The 16502-nt window shown below is 47.2% G+C and overlaps 1 protein-coding gene across 2 annotated transcripts in view; it reads right to left on the bottom strand.

Annotated features, from left to right (window-relative positions):
• The window catches only part of GLRA1 (glycine receptor alpha 1), a 63658-nt gene extending 48359 nt beyond the window's left edge, over positions 1-15299 (bottom strand). For both annotated transcript variants that reach the window (XM_059698976.1, XM_059698975.1), the window contains exon 1: positions 15244-15299. In XM_059698976.1, coding sequence (XP_059554959.1) covers positions 15244-15299 — 56 coding nt within the window. The remainder of the gene's footprint in view (positions 1-15243) is intronic.
• Between the last annotated feature and the right edge of the window lie 1203 nt (positions 15300-16502).

The raw sequence follows: 16502 nt of genomic DNA on the forward strand, positions 1-16502 counted from the left end.
GAGGAAGAAGACCTTTGAAGACTCTGTCCTATGATTTTCTCTGTCTGATGGGTCCCAGGATTGAGTCCTCCCAGGCACCGGGCACTGTGCAGAAATGTCCCAGGGGTAGCTCCCTTGGGCACATTTCCCTGGTCTTTCCCCCAGGACTTCTCTCAGGGCCAGGAATATGCCAATCATTGTTGTCCATGGTCAGGCCCGGAGGAGAGGAGCTGTCCCCCTTCCTAGATGAGAACAGGGCCGCATCCTCCCTCCCCACAGGTCCCTGCTCTTCAGACATTAGCCTCGGCTTCTCCCGACATCAGCCCTGGCTCCCACCCGTGGGCACATGAAGTTGGAGGCCTGAGGATGAATCTTTTATTGTTTTTAATTCTTGATGTGAGAGTCCTTCCTTCTGCGCTTTCAACAAGGTAACCAGACTCCAGCTCTTCTGGGGAATGCCTGCCTTTCTTTCTCTCCTGGTTTCCTCCTCCCATCATTCCTCCTTAGCATTTGCTTCTGCCCACCTGTGTTTCTCTCCCCTTCTGCCCCTCTACCTCCTTCCTTTTTCTTTTTCATTTGCTTCTAAATCCTAGAATAGTGGCGCTAAGAGAGATCTTGAATATCATCTAGTACAGCCCACCCACCCCGTTTACAGGTGAGAATGCTGCTCCAGAGAGGGAAAGGGACTCACAGTGAATTCTTGGCTGAACCAGTGAAGACCCAAGCTGAGCGCTCTTGCCTCTTTATTTCTCTGTGTGCCCCTTCTTTTTCTCCCTCTTTGTTTTTCTGCCTTTTTATTTCTTATTCTCTCTTGAAAATATGTCCCATCCATTACTTGTTCTAAAACCCCCAGTCTGTAGTATAACCTGGCCTTCCATTGCGAGTGACATTTCACTTCCAGTGCAATGATGTCAGTGGGAAAGCAACCCCCATTTGCCCAGAAATCCTTCCCAACACACCAGCCTCAGCCGCTGGGCTTGTTTTCACTTGTTCCAATCAAGCAGGCACTGGTTCCGATCGCTCCAAATGTGTTTTTCTCTCCACCTGTGCAGGTTGTCTTTTATTAAGGTGGGCTCCGAGTTTGATTGTGTGCCCACGCTCTCTGATATCCTTTTAAAAAAAATCTATCTTCAGCTTTCAAAAGTAATATGTACGTTGTTGTAAAACATTCAAGCATTACTGAAATATTTAATGTAGGAAATAAAAGCCCCCCCACCCCCAGTCTCATTCTCAAGAGATAATAACAACTCTAAACAGTTTTGGGTCCATTTCTCTAGACTCCCCCTGCCCCCATATGAGAACAATAAAACATTTAAAAAATAAAACTGGGATCCTACTATACATTCTATTTTGCTGCTACTTGCTCGCCCTCTACCCCCCCCCCCCCCCCCGTTAGTCTCTCATCTTGGATATTTTGACTCTTCTTCGTGGAATGAGGCTATCTGCCTCTGGCACTTATTGGCTGTGAGACTTTAGATCAGTGGTTCTCAACCTTCCTAATGCCGCGACCCTTTAATACAGTTCCTCATGTTGTGGTGACCCCCAACCATAAAATTATTTTCGTTGCTACTTCATAACTGTAATTTTGCTACTGTTATGAATCATAATGTAAATATCTGATATGCAGGATGTATTTTCATTGTTACAAATTGAACATAATTAAAGCATAGTGATTAATCACAAAAACAATTTGTAATTATATATGTGTTTTCCGATGGTCTTAGGCGACCCCTGGGAAAGGGTCGTTTGACCCCCAAAGGGGTCGCGACCCACAGGTTGAGAACCGCTGCTTTAGATGGATCACTGCTCCTCTCAGGGTTTCTGTTTCCTCATCGGTAAAAAAGGAACAGTCCCCTCCCACCTGCCATCTCCTGTGATTAAGGCTCAAGTGAAAATGTAGGTGCCCTGGGCCCACTCTGGTGGACTGTTCTCTGTCCCATTATCCTGTTTTACTGGGTTTATAGCACTGACCGTGGCCTGAAATTCTGTACTTTCCCAAGTCGTTCATTGGTTTATACTCCCTTACTCGTCCGTCCCCAGAACTTAGAACAATTGCTGGCATATAGTAATATTTTTGGGGTCATGAACAAATTATCCACTCTCAGCTGGGCTTCCAATTGATGAAAGACCCTTTGGGGGAGAACAGAGCAGAGCAGGACAGGGCTGAGTTTGGGTAATGGTGGACAGCTGGTCCACCCAGTGCCCTTGAGCTCCACCTCGCCCAGCTTGCTTGTTCTGCCAGCCCTTTCCCTCTGCCTGCATCATTCTCTCTTGGCACTCGTTGCCACCTGGTGAATTAGTCATTCTTTATGGCCCAGTTGAAGTGTCCTGACTCCTATGAAATACTCTCCAACTCTGTACTGTCTCCCACCTCCAGGCAGAGTTAGTCAGACTCTTTTTCATGCTCCCACAATGCTTTGCGCCTACCCCTCTTGAATAATAGTGATCCCAGCTTTCCTTCTTTGCACAATTGCTATGCGCCGCATGCAGCGCTAACACTCTCCGTGCCTTCTTCCATTTCATCCCTAGGGCAATCTGTCAGGGAGGGATCATCACCATTGCCATTTTACAGATGAGGAAAACTGAGGCTGAGGAATCTTAAAAACAGTCTTGCCCCAAGGCTTTCAGCTAGCAAGTTGTATAAGCAGGATGCTAGAACATATCTGGCTGATTCCCAAGCTGGAGTTGTTAACTGCTGGGCCCTTTGTGGGCCAGCTTAATTGAAGAATTATGCAACGACAGCCGGGAAGACCCATCATCTTTATATGGTCCAATCTTATTTTAGGGATGGGAAGACTGAGATTCAGTTACAAAGTCAGAGTGGGGTTTGTGGTGGGGAGTGGGCGGGGGGGAGGAGGAAATCTCCCTCTAATCTCCAGGCTGCCCAGTTTGAGGCAGCATGGGGGGGTTACATCTTTTACTGAACCTTGCCACTCTGCTTTTCAGGAAGTGTAGCTTTTTATATTTTAAGGCACATTCCACAAATGCTTTTAAGTCCCCTTTGTCCAGGCATGATGCAGTCTTTCCTTGGCTCCTGTGAAGGGTTTTTCTTTTCTACTAGATCAGCGGTTCTCAACCTGTGGGTCGAGACCCCTTTGGGGGTCGAACGACCCTTTCACAGGGGTCGCCTAAGAGCATTGGAAAACACATATATAATTACATATTGTTTTTGTGATTAATCACTATGCTTTAATTATGTTCAATTTGTAACAATGAAAATACATCCTGCATATCAGATATTTACATTACAATTCATAACAGTAGCAAAATTACAGTTATGAAGTAGCAACGAAAATAATTTTATGGTTGGGGGTCACCACAACAGGAGGAACTGTATTAAAGGGTCGCGGCATTAGGAAGGTTGAGAACCACTGTACTAGATGGTTTAGGTCCCACCAAGAAAACTATCTCCCCTGAGACCCACCCTCTCTGTAGACCAGGCAATGGTGTCAGGCAGCCTTGTCTGAGGTGGCTCAGGTGGTTTGAGAGGCCCAGAACTGGGACAGCTCGGCCAGACAGCAAGGATAAGGCTGAACAACTCACTGCAGCAGCCACCGAGCCAGCACTGAGCTGCCATGTCTAGCTCACTCGCACTGTGACTCATTTCTTGGAGCAAAAAGGGGTCACGGTGAGATACAGCAGTGCTTTGGGGTTGGCTGGTGGGAAGCCTTCTGATCCTGGGCTTCTGCAGAGCCAAAGAGAGGAGGACAAGAGCAGGCATGTGGGGACAAAGCCATTCCATTGAACAAGCACTGAATATCTAATATACATGAACCACAGGGATGGTACTATCCATGAGGGGAAGTGGGACAAGTGGAAAATTCTGGGTAGCACCCCTTGTCCTCTTGCACCAAGAAATTCATTAGGTTCCCAGCCATGGAAGGGTGTATGATCCCACAGGAAGGTTAGAAGGGCACCTAAACGTATATGAGGCCACTTAGAACAAACCAAGTACCAAGGGCGAAGCCTGCGTTTTCAAAGGGATTTAGGAAGGGGAGTCCACGCCCAGTTTGGGGTAGGGATGGTGGCCATCCAGGGGATTCCTCATGGAGAAAGTGATGCTAGGGGTGGATCCTGAGGCCGGGATCACAGAGAAGTGGAGAGGGAATTACCATTTGTAAAGGGCTTGCACTCAGCTGGCGGGCGGGGGAGAGGCTCCAAAGGTGACTTTATTTATCTATCAGTGAGGTTGTTATTTCCATTTTTTAAGAGGAGGAACTTGAGGATCAGAAAGGTTGAGCAAACTGCCAAGACAATAGAGGGTGGAAGTGACAGAGGCAAGATTCAAAATTCAATGAGCTTGAATCCAGAGGGCAGAAATGAGGAGAGGGGTTTGTCTAGATGTATGGAGGGACAGATCACAGTGTGAGAAAAGCACAGAGTAGAGAATACTGCGCCTGTTACAAAGACCAGTGAGAATTTGGGCTGGAATTTGGTCAAGGAGCTGGAAATGGAGGGGGTGGGGAGGCGGGCTGGATTGTGGCAAGCTGAGGGTTGTGTCATGCTGAAACCTGGTGTTCTCGGCGGAAGGCAGCACCAATGCAAAAATGAATGAGATGGCCGCTTATGTACAATGGCAAGGTATTGACAAGTGAGAAGAGGGAAGTTGCAGAACATGGTGTTTAGTATAATCCTGTTTTTGCAAAACAGAAACAGTTTGCTATTGTAGCAGAGCAGGTGAAGGCTCCCTGAAGCCAGACTGCTTGGGTCTCAGTCTGTCACGCTGTTCCCAAGCGTGCAGCCCTAAGAAAATTATTCCAGTTCTCCGTTTCCTCATCCACAACCTCATCCATACAGTGGATGAGCAATAGTATCTGGTTTATAGGATTGCTCTGAGAATTACATGGTTTAATACACATGCAACTTTTAGAAAGATGTCAGGCACAGAGTAAGCACTCATGTTTTTGTCATTGTTATGTTATTAAAATCATTTGCATAAGATGAATACCCAACTTTATAAGTGATTTACCCCAGGGAGTAAGATTTCTCAGTATTTCAGTTCTAAACATATTTCCCTATGCGGTTTAAATATCTTACAGCAAACATGTATAATGTTTATTATGTAAACAGACAAACCAGCAAGTTTATTTCAAGAGCTGATATTAGGAGACATATATGTGCTTTTTCTTCTACTAGCAACAGCCTGCGGGGACACATTCAGAGCTGTCGCTGGTGTCACTCGGAGAACTGTTGGAGACAGGTGTCTGCGGCAGCCCTGTTTGGGCTTCCCACAGGCCACGTGACACTCACGGTCGGAAAGGAGAGCTAGCCCAGTCCTCACTGCCTCTCCGCATTTTGCTCTGGGCTGACTGTGGCTTCCTGGCCTCGGGGTGTTCTGAGAAGCCCTGTGGGTCTGCCTTGGGCGTGGCAGATCCAGAGTTTGTGGTGAGACCCTCCTCTCCCCCCCCCCCCCCGCCCCCATGCTAGAGATTGGGCGGCCTCTCCAACCTCCCATAGTGAAGATGAAGGGACACTGGGTACACACAGTCCTGTGTGTTTGGGGCTTAGAGCACGAGGCTTGAAAAGGTCTTTGGTCTAAGTACTAGGGACCAGCAGTTAAAAATAAAAAAAAATTAAAACAGGCCTGAGATTATGCTGTCCTGCTTCCTGACCTCCCCACTCAGTCAGAAATTCTCTCCCATAATCCTCGACAGCTTTTCCAATCGAGTGACTTTGGTCCCAAGGCAGGTGGGACAGAGATGAAAGGTGGGCTGCAGTAACCTGTCTCTACCCTTAGACAGAGGTCTAACCACGGATCTGTGATGGGGCGGACGTTAGTGCCATCTTCCTCCTGTGTGCAGGATGGAGATTGGACATTCACATCTGCCTACAGATGTACGTTAACTTTATTATTATCTAGAACCACCTGCAAACGACTGGGCCTGGATGATCTGGAGAGGCCAATTCTGCCTCCATCTCCCTCTTCCAGTCAGTCCTGCCCTCCTCTTGCTGGTTCATTCTTGGAGTAACAATGGCAGTGCAGTGATTAAAAGAACGTTTTCTGTTTTTGAATCCTGGCTCTATCTCTTACTAGTTGTCTTGCCTTGGGCAAATGACATAACCTCTTTATGCTTCATTTTTGTCACCTGTAAAATGGGAATACAATAGTATTTATGTCTAAGGACTTTTGTGGGACGATGAGATAAGGCCTATGGTTGTTAGCACAGTACCTAGCTTTCAGTAAACACTCAGTAAATAGCAATGGTTATCATTAGCGAGTTGCTGCAGTCAAGGCTGAGATGGAGCAATAGGAGGGAGGGAGGGGACAGTTCAGGAAGAAAGGAGTGTCCGCCGGCAGCATCTGTTAACATCGAAGGTGCGCATGCTCCATGCCCCAGGAAGTCCATCTCTTGTTCTTGTTATCTGCCTGGCAAAATGTCACACGTGTTCACAGAGATGTAGGTGCCCTGTGATCATTGCAACACTGATTGCAGTGGAAAAGTTAGAAAAACTGTAAATGCCCATCAATAGCAGGGTGGCTGGGAAACAATGGGAGATCCATAACGGAGGCCCTGCGCTCATTAAATGAATGAGGTGGAGCCGGTGCCTCCACGGGGAGGCTTCCCAGGACATGCTGACCCCTGAATAAGACAGACTACAGAATTATATAGGTAATCTGATCCCATGACATGGTCGTGTGTGCGTACTTCAATAGATAGTATATGTAGCTCAGTAAACTTCAATAGATTTCAACCTGTGTGGATAACCACTGAAATACATATACCATCATTCCATGTGTACATAAAAATAAAATTAAAATGATCAAGTAAGACACTCCTTAAAGCAATAAAAGCGGGGATGTCCTGAAGATCATTATCAAAGGGGATTTGCGGCTTACACCTGGTTTCAGGACAACAACAACAAAAGAATGTGTGCATATACCGTACAATTAAAAATGATCAAGAGCAGAAAGAGAAATGCCCATCTGGCTAAGAGTCGGAAGAAAATGACTGTCAAACCAAAGCCCTGATGGGAGAGGGGAGCCCAGCTCTCTCTCATAGGCTTTTCCCAGCCCTGCGGCCGCGCAGAGGGCGAGGGCTGCGGGCCTGACGTCTGCACCAGCTCACAGGGCTGCAGCTTTGGGAGGAATCTGTGAAGAGGGAGAGGTATACTGCACGCAGGGCTAGGGATCTGTATGTATTCCCCCCTTAAGGGGAAAGAGGCAGTGTGGTCGGCTGGGGCGAGGAGATCTATATTTGAGTCCTGGCTGTCCCCTGAGATCAACAGTGTGGTTTTAAGCAAGACGCTTTTTTTCTCTAAGCTCAGTTTTCTCAGCTCTAAAATGGGAGTAGTACCCACTGTTTTGTATCTATTTTTAAAGGTGATTGGGAAGCTCACCTGGGGCCATGGATGTGAAACTCTCTATAGACTGTAAAATGCTCTTTTACGAGCAACTGCACAGCTGCCTGCCAGTCAGGATTGCCGCATTCCTCTGGAGTTGGGGAGCCTTGCAGAACTGAGCACGCAGCCATAAACACGCAGCCATAAACACGTAGCTCTCAGAGGCCGGAGATGCCAGCAGCTACTCTATTCAATGTGTAGGATACTAACGTGCTTTGGAGGAAGGATGATAGGTCAGAGAGGTAGAGGAGAAGGAAGGACATGGGCCTGAGGTCAGACAGACAGATGGTAGATGGGCAGCGGGCTCTGCACGCCGGGGCGTGCTAAGTAAGCCTGTAGTTCTGCAAGGTGACAGTGCAGCCTGCACAGGAAGACCGTGGTCACCTTGATCTACCTCTGCCATCGGTCCTCAGAATCTCGTGGCCGGGTCCCAGCACTCGAAGCCCATTGTCTAGCGCCCTTCTCCTACCCGGGGGCACACAGTGGGAGTTCCAGGCTGTGGGAATGGGAGCACTTGGGGTACTAGGACTTCAGGGGTGGGAACAGCTGCCTGAGGAGCCCTTGTCGCCGTGCATGTTCGTGTTTCTGAGGGAGGACTGTGTGTTGAAGGGAGGAATGCACAGTCGCAGAGTCCAGGCCACACGGGCTTTATAGACGACAGACGTGAACGAGCTGGGGAAACGTGCACTATTGCGAAGGGCTCTGGGAGCTCTGCCATTCCCTCTATAACCTTGAGGAAATCATTTTTCCTCTCCTCATCTGAAAAATAAGAGGGTTGATCCATGTCAGGGGCCCCCAGTCAGGTGACTTGGAGCCTTGCTATGCAAACCTTTGGTCCCCAGGAGCATCAGCACCATGGGGGTGGGGTGGGTGGGGGGCTGTTAGATGTGCAGACTCTCAGGCCCACCCAGACCTCCTGAGTCCGACTCAGCATCTTCATGGCATCCCCAGGCGATTCACACACACACTGACGTTTGAAAAGCACTGCCTTAGAGACTCTTGTTAACATTACAGGTTTCTGGGTCCTGACCCTGAGAGCTTCTGTTTTGGTCGTCTAGTATGACGGTGGGAACCTGTGTTCTACAGTCCCTCAGTGCTAGCTTGAGAGCTGCACCTCCACGATTCTGAAACTTAAGACACTGAAGGCAAGTGTGATTCTCTGGGGTGTGATTCTCTGGGGTGAGTGGGTGGGAGATTGAGGACGGACCTTGGGGGGGGGGGCAGAGCCTGGTTTTCCAGGTGCCTGTGGGCTGCCCAGTATATGAGGCAGGAGAGAACGCTGTCCATTTCACAGCTTGGATTAATGCCGGTCGGTGGCTCCCTGTTAAGATGGTAAACTCATTTAGCAACGGACACTGAAAAACAGCCGAATTCAAAGGCAGAGAGTGGTAATCTAATTGCACTGAATTAGCCTCGGGAAACTTGGACAATATCAACTTCAGAAAACCACAAAGGGAACCTTTCTAAGGAGTTTCAAAAGCATTGGGGCCTCAGCTCCCCTCATAAGGGCTTGCCTTACAAAGCATAGGCATAAGCCCCTCTCCCCGGCATCTCTGGGCATTGTTCCCTTCCAATGCGCTTTCTGAATGAATTTGCTGGCCAGCCGTATGTTGTTTTCAGTTGTGTATCAGGCTTACCAGGGAGTTGGTTCAAGAGAGACAGCAGGAGTTCAGGGCTGAGCGGCCTTCAGCGTACAGACCATCAGTCCTGTGAGCACCAGCCGTGCCTGGCGACTTGTCTGTGGGCCAGTGCATTTGTTGGTGGTCCTGGCTCTGATAGTCTCTTATTCTGAGCTCATTCTCACTGTGTAAAACCAGGCTCTTACATAAGGAAGGTGATTTCCTGTTAATAACCCTCTGTCCTATTGTGTGTGCGTGGTCATTGCCCCCTTTCTTCATTATACAATTCGTTATAAAGAAGAAAAAGGGCCCAGCTGGTGTGCCTCAGTGGTTGAGCCTCAGAGGTCATAGTTGGGTTCCTGGTCAGGGCGTATGCGGGCTCGATCCCCAGTAAGGGGGGTGCAGGAGGCAGCCGATTGGTGATTCTCTCTCATCACTGATGTTTCTATCTCTCTTTCCTCTCCCTTCCTCTTTGAAATCAATAAAAATATATTTTAAAAAAAAGAAGAAAAAGATATGGGTAAGTATGTGTTTATGGCATGACTCAGAGAGCTTACAAAGATCAGATGGTAATTTGGGAATTAGGAAAGGAGGGAATGTAAGTATATAGAAGATTTGCCTCTGACCTGCATTTCATTTACTTTTCTGGAGCTAGTTACAAATCTCAACCCACAAAAGCAGTTTACGTTTCGTCTGCGTCCCTCCTGGAAGGAGGACATCCGGTCTCTGCTTGCATACCTCCACTGCCAGGACCCTCACTACCACCAAGGCAGCCCCGTTCACCATGTGACAGATCTGCCAGAAAGTTTGAAATTGCATTGGCTCAGAATGTGCATATGTGCATTAAAAAATTAATCTATCAATTTACCCCAGTTCTTCTCTTGGAGCAATATAGAATAAATCAAATCTAATGTTTTCTAAATGGGGTCCCTGAGTACCTAGGGGGTTCATGAAATACTAATGAGGACTCAAAATCCATTTCAAACATTTCAGAGTCTAACAGATTGCATATTTACTTCTGACAAGGCTCTATGGACTAATTAAAAAATCACGTGTCTTAAACTTTGTGTTTTCTTAGGTCAACTCAGTGTGGCGACATTGCTTATTGTATGATGCTCATACTTCTGGCAGGTATGTGTGCCTTTGATTAATAAAGACAAGGACAATAAGTTAATTATGAATGGGGCTTGGTAAACAAACGTTTAAAACGTAGTCTTGATGTGGGAGAAAAAACCAAGCAGAATCACTGATAAAAGTACAGAACACTTTGGTCTTTTTCATAGACCACGCTTGACATCTCTGAGGATAGTGATCAGGCATCATGATTTCTCATCATAAGAAGCATTTTCTGGGGAAACTGACATATTTATGGGACCTGTCAATAATGGTTTCCAGGTTGAGATAACTATCCACAGAGTGAAGTTGTTAGTGAGGTCCTCAATTCTTTCAGGACTTTGAGCCTGAATAGAATTCAGTGTTGCTCTTTCTTATAATAATTGAAATATGCTGATAGCTGTACCTCAAACCATTCTATTATGGAGGAGATGGGGAGAATATAATTTCTGGCTGACACAGCTAAAAATTATGTTAGACGGAGTGATTTGTCAATTCCCTTCCTTTTGTGGCTAGGGAAACTGAGGCTGGAAAGGTCATGGGACCCTCTCAAGGTCATGCCACTAGCTAAATTCTGGATTCCAGGTTTCCTCCCTTTGGGCCAAGGCTGCTTTGCCCAAAGCAGCAGAAAGCCTGCAGGATAGCGTCAAGATGGCCAGGCGGGAGACAGTGCCATCCATCTTAAAAATCATCCTGGCTTCTGTCAGCTGATGAAGGGAATAAAGTTAATGATGCCACATGAATGCGCTGTCGCAGGACGCGCACAGGCTGCGGGAGGGGAGCTCTGCGGGTCCTCTGGAGAAGGAGGGAGGGTTTGATGTAGCCTCACAGGGAGCAGTGTCTCCCCTTCCTGCAGGGACAGGGGCTGTGGCATCTGCTACCTCTGTCTCCCCTGCAGAGTGCTTAGTTTCAGGCTGGACACATGAGCACATGATAAATAAGTGCCTGGTGAAGAATGAAGGCAGTGTGAGCAGTGAGGCAGATTCATCCTGAGCCTGTGGGGGCACAGCCTCTGTCTCTCATAAAGACCTGAGAAGAGGCTGCAGGGAACTGAGAGGTGTCAGAGTCAGTCATTTGGTAAGAAAACGGAGTCCCCATAAGGGGAAGAGACTTGACAAAGCCATGCTGCAGGCTGGGAACAGAACTGGCTCTGGGGATGGGGGTGGGGAAGCCTCAAATCACAGCCTATCTGCTCTTCCCACTGCACCCCATGGGTGCAACCTCCTTCACAAGGTGGTCTCCGCAATGAATCCCCTGGATGCCCCCGAAAGGTCATTATCAGCTTTGCACACATGCGGAAGGTATGTGCCCATCCATAATTCCACTCACCAGTCTAGGGTCCTAGGCCAAGCAGACCCACAGGGACTTAAGACGTGATGTTTTCTCTTTCTCATGGTTCCTAAACCCCCGAAAGGGGGTAGAGTGACATTTTGATCGGCCCTACTGCAAACTTGCCCTAGGGGCTTCTCTCCTTAGGAAAAAGTCCTTGACCCATTTTAGGAGCTCCTAGGCACTTTTCGCAGTGTCCCAACTGCCGCGGGTGAGATTTCAGGAGACTCCGGCTATGCTACCCAGAGGGAAAGATCCAGGTGGTCATCTGCCCCTCTTGGCAAGCTCAGAGACCAGGAAGCCAGAGGGGCCATTTTGATGGGAAGCTCATTTATCTTTCAACTGGGTGGTTTTCCAGCACCGAGATCTGAGCAAAAATCTATTTGCCATGTTTTTTTTTTTGACCCTGGTGTGCTAGAAACATCTTCCCTTCAAGGTTTCGGTGACCTTTCTTAGCAAATAAATGAGCACCATATTCAGTCCAAAACCCTGTGCAAGGAAGCATTTGCTGGGACGGCAGGTGGAACTGGCACATAGAGAAAAGCTGTCATCATTTGGGGAAGCCACCCATGGCTTAGACTTGGTTTATCTCCTCTGCCTTTATTCCCTTCTCAAGCACAAGCCAGGGCTCTCTTTGCTTCACTGCGATGCTTTAAGCGTTTCATGAGGGGCATTTTCTTCCTTCCTTATTCTAATTAGTACATCAGAGCAACAGATTAAACAGTTGTCACTGTATACCAGTGGTTTTCAACTGCAGCCAAGTTGGTCCCCACCCCTGGATTTTTGGCAGTGTCTGGAGAGCTTTTTGATGGTCAAGACTGAGGAGGAGGTGCTATGGTGCTAAGGATGCTGCTAAACATCTTACAATGCATCAGGCAGCCCTCATAACAAAGAATTCTCCAGTTCACATGCCAGCAGTGCTGAGATTGCGAGATATGGTTATTTACCACGGGTCTATTTGAGTTATTGACTAGGTGAGAAAATTGTGGGGTCGCCCTGGTACCTTCTCACCCATAAGCCACTGTAAGGGCTCTCAGAGTCAAAGTCAGTTCTCTTGGACTCAAAAGGAATGCATTTCTACTATAAAACAACTCATCTTTCTGGATATAAAGCCCCATCCTCATTGATAAAAATAAAGAGACAATATTGGTTATTGCACCCTAGAATGGCACTTCTGGAATTCTAGACCCACAGGCTTTTCAAATATCAGAGCAGGAACTTCAGCCAAATCACTTGATTTTAGTAATGGGGACACAGTTGATGAGCAGTGCAGTGCTGTTTGCTTGTCTCCCAGGACCCTAGTCTCTCTCCCCCTCAGCTCTTTCTAAGGCCTCGATTGTTCTCTGTGTTGGCACCGGAGGAGATTTCTGCCTCACGCACTCTGTTGTTTTGTTTGTTTTGCTGTCATTATTGCCATTTCGCTGGTTATGTGCTGATGCAGCAGCATTTCTGTTATCCAGGCTCTTTTCTTCTCTAGCCCCCAGATTTCCCAACAAGGTGAGCATCTGGCATCATTCAATATAAGGAGTACCTGGGTGCCTGAGATTATTGGATTGTCTTATTTCAACACAGTGCCTGTCCCTTGGGGGAGAAGGGATTATTCACATGGAACCTTCTAGGGAGCTGCCAGTCTCCATTTACCTCCACATGCATTCTATCAAACCCCCAGACTTAATGCTTCCTTATTTTCACCTAAAATTTAGAAAATGAGAGAGTTAGAAATGAAAATGCCAATTAGACAAAGATAATACTTTCCCTCCTTGTAACTCCCCTCCTCCCCCCACCTCTCTGAAAAATTGCTGGGGGAATTTTCCTAGTTCAGTTCTCATTTTTATTATTTTATGTCTCAGGACATTTCTGAAGCAACATTGACTCCTCAAATAATGAAGCCATTTCTGTATTTTGAAAGTGCAATGGTACAAATCCCTTCCCAGCCCTTCAGTCATGACTCTTCTTTCCTTCTAAACACATGGAGTCATATCCCATACCCATCATAGCTCATGTATGTCTTGACACACGCAGGGGAAGGAGATGTAGAGTGATGCTTCCTGATAGGCCACCACCACTTTCCTTAAAGTATTAACATGGTGCATTCACAGCCTTATCAAAACGATTGCCATTCAAACCTTTTAAACTGTGTTTCCCTTTTGTGAAAGACAATGTCTGGGAGAATAAAATAACTATACTTACTGTTCACCAATAAAAAAGAGCTGGGGGTGGGTGATGTGCTTGGTTTTATTAATTTGTTCTTTAATCTCTCTGGTACAGTTCTGTCTTCTTAAGCCAAACAGAGAATCAATTTGCATACAAATGTGACCAAGTACAGTTCTATGTATATAGGGGAGAAAGGATTTGATATTGTTAAATTAAGAGGATACTTTCTGCCCTTTCCCCCATATAGTACCTACATTTCACAGGGCCCTCGATTGTTGCAGTTTTAAAATTCTATCTGACTCCCTGACTATTTGCATTCTGAGCTGTGGGCAGGACTATGGCCTATTAAAGAATGATTTGAACCGGGGATTAGAAGCTTTAGCATTGGGTATCTCAGAGAAGGAGAAGGGTCTTCTTTTTATCTCAAGAGAAAGACATGAAGAAAAGCTTACATATAGACCCTTAAAATCTAGGGGGAGGTGTCATTCATTTAATAAACCAACCGACAGATTAGTCAAACCAACAATTCATACGCAGAGCTCTCTAAAATATGATAAAACAAAAAACCCAAAAATTACTTGCCGATTTATGATAAGAGAGAATAATATTTGATGGTTACTTATTTTAAAAAGGAGTAGGTTTTTCAAATTACTGTTAACCCAATGCCATGGTAAAACATGAGAGGCAGGCATCTAAAATGAGAAAGATTAATGATCCCTGCAGGTCATGGAAGAAGAATAATTTTTTTCAATTCATGTAAATGGAATTTATCATTATCATCTCTGAAGATGGCATGATTCACCCACTCTCAAAAGGACTATCTATTTCAATGCTTCCTGAAAAGGCGATTTTTCACTTTTTGCTTGTATTAACATAAGAATGCTAAGCCTGTAGGCAAAAAATTTTAACCTGGGAGAAAATGGGTAGGGGAACTCAGCTATTTAGTCAGGAGTAGACATAAATTAAAAAACAAAACACATACAGGAATTGCCAATCAGGTCAGGATCTTCAGCTAATAAAGTAGAGTTTGAAAAGGTGAGTCGGAGAGAGGAGAGAGTCAAAGTTTCAAAAGGGAAATGTTTCCCAGGATCTGATTCTAAATCAATCCGCTGTACACCCAAGTTTAGGGCTTTACAACCTGAGGTCGTAACACTGTTTTTTTCCAAGCACGAAGCCTCAGTTACATGCACCCACACCCCGCAGAAAACGGAAACAAAAAAAGGAGAGAAAATGAAATGTTCTGTGTCCAGTGAGTTCGAGTGCAACCTCCCCCGTCACCACTAGTTGTCACTTGGTTCCCCCAGACAGGAGAGCTGAGATTTTCGGCACTGCGGTTAGAGAGAATGCAGTCCTAATTAAACTGAGTAACTCCTAAAGCTTCCCCTTAAAGTCCCCAGCTGAGTGAGAGCCAAATGCAGGGGTCCTGGGGGCCAGTGATGGGGTGGGGGTGTAGCAGGCGGAAGGACAAACAAATCACAAGAAACAGGTAAACAGCTGCCAGAGCAACGGCTGTCTCAGACCTCCACGCACACGCCAGACACCCTGAGGGCGGGGTGGGGGGAGGGGGGAGCGGCGGATGGAAGGACCCGATTGCAGCGGGGTACGGCATCTCCCCCCACCCCAAAGAGGGGATCACGGACAGAGTCAGCCTCCGTGCTCCTTTCCCCCATTTTCATCAGAGCGATGTGGTCAGTAGAAAATTGCATACCTGAAGAATACAATGGTCTCCCAAAGGTAGAGTCGAAGAGTATTGAAGCTGTACATTTTCAGGTCCTTGTGCTTTGTAGTCCACGAGTTATGGGGCCAAAAATATGTTTCAAATTGGTACTTACAAAACCAGCGAGCGCTATTGAAAAAATAATCCAGATGCCGAGGGGAGGTGGGAAACGGGCGCGGAGGGAAAGCCCCAGGGGAAATTGGAGCGAGGGGGCTATAGGTACCACGGACAGCCGCCGCCGCCGCCGCCGCCGCCGCCAAGCGTTTCAGCACCACGGAGAGCGTCCAGCCCTGATTTTGGAGAGCGCGGAGAGTATTGCTGCTTGTTAAACTCCAGCGTGTCTGTTGGCTCCCTGCGGCGCTGGGGAGGCACGTTTGGGGGTGGGTATATTTTCTTTTTTACCCGTTTTTCTGTTTAAATGGCCAGCTTCATGCAAGAAAAAAAAATCTGGAGATCAGAGCGCTGGTCGCGGACGGTTAGATGGGGCAAGCATCTTGGGTAGTGAGAGTAGGGCTTAATGCTGAGGGGGTTAGGGGCGAGGGGAAGCGATTGGCGGTGCTGCCTTCAGTTAAATCCCAGAGAATATGCCAGGCTGGCGCATCGCGACCGAGTCCCGGAATCTCGTTCCCCTGCCTGCGTGTCGGTCTGCTGTCGCCTTGCGATTCCTGTTCTCTGGCCCCCGACGAATAAGTTATGATCACTGCAGGAAAGGTGTCCCATTGCTCGGGGCTGCAGATGTGAGGGAGCTTAGGGCAAGTTTCGGGGGCTGCGAGGGTCCATGGCGACTCCGCGGGGCTCAGGAACCTTAGGCTTCAGATGCATCTTGGTTTTCTGAGCTTGCCCATCTTCCTTTTGCCAGGACTCCTTCAGATCTTCAGACTTTCTTACTGCATTAATTTAACAAACTGGCGGCGTTGGGGATTGGAAGAGGGGGGGCGGGGGTTGGGGCAGGCGATCGCCGAGGGGAGGAGGTGGAGAGAGAGAGAGAGAAAAAAAGGGGGGAAAACTCCTTAGTATCTTCAAACCCTCCCACTCGAGATGCTCATTGGCCAACCGCTGCAAAAACCAGATCTTTTTCCAGTGCTTGGCCAATCGTGTGTTAGACTCTGGGTTGAGTTTAACGCTTAGAGTGCTGGAAGAGATTCCATCTTCCTTCTCGTTTGCATGGGGGCGGTGGGGTAGAGGAAGTTATGGAGTTAATCTCTCCAGGTCTCTCAAAACAATGTCTTGTTTTTTAAAGAAAGTAGTTG

This window comes from Myotis daubentonii, chromosome 5 (assembly GCF_963259705.1).
Source record: "Myotis daubentonii chromosome 5, mMyoDau2.1, whole genome shotgun sequence".
NCBI lineage: Eukaryota > Metazoa > Chordata > Mammalia > Chiroptera > Vespertilionidae > Myotis > Myotis daubentonii.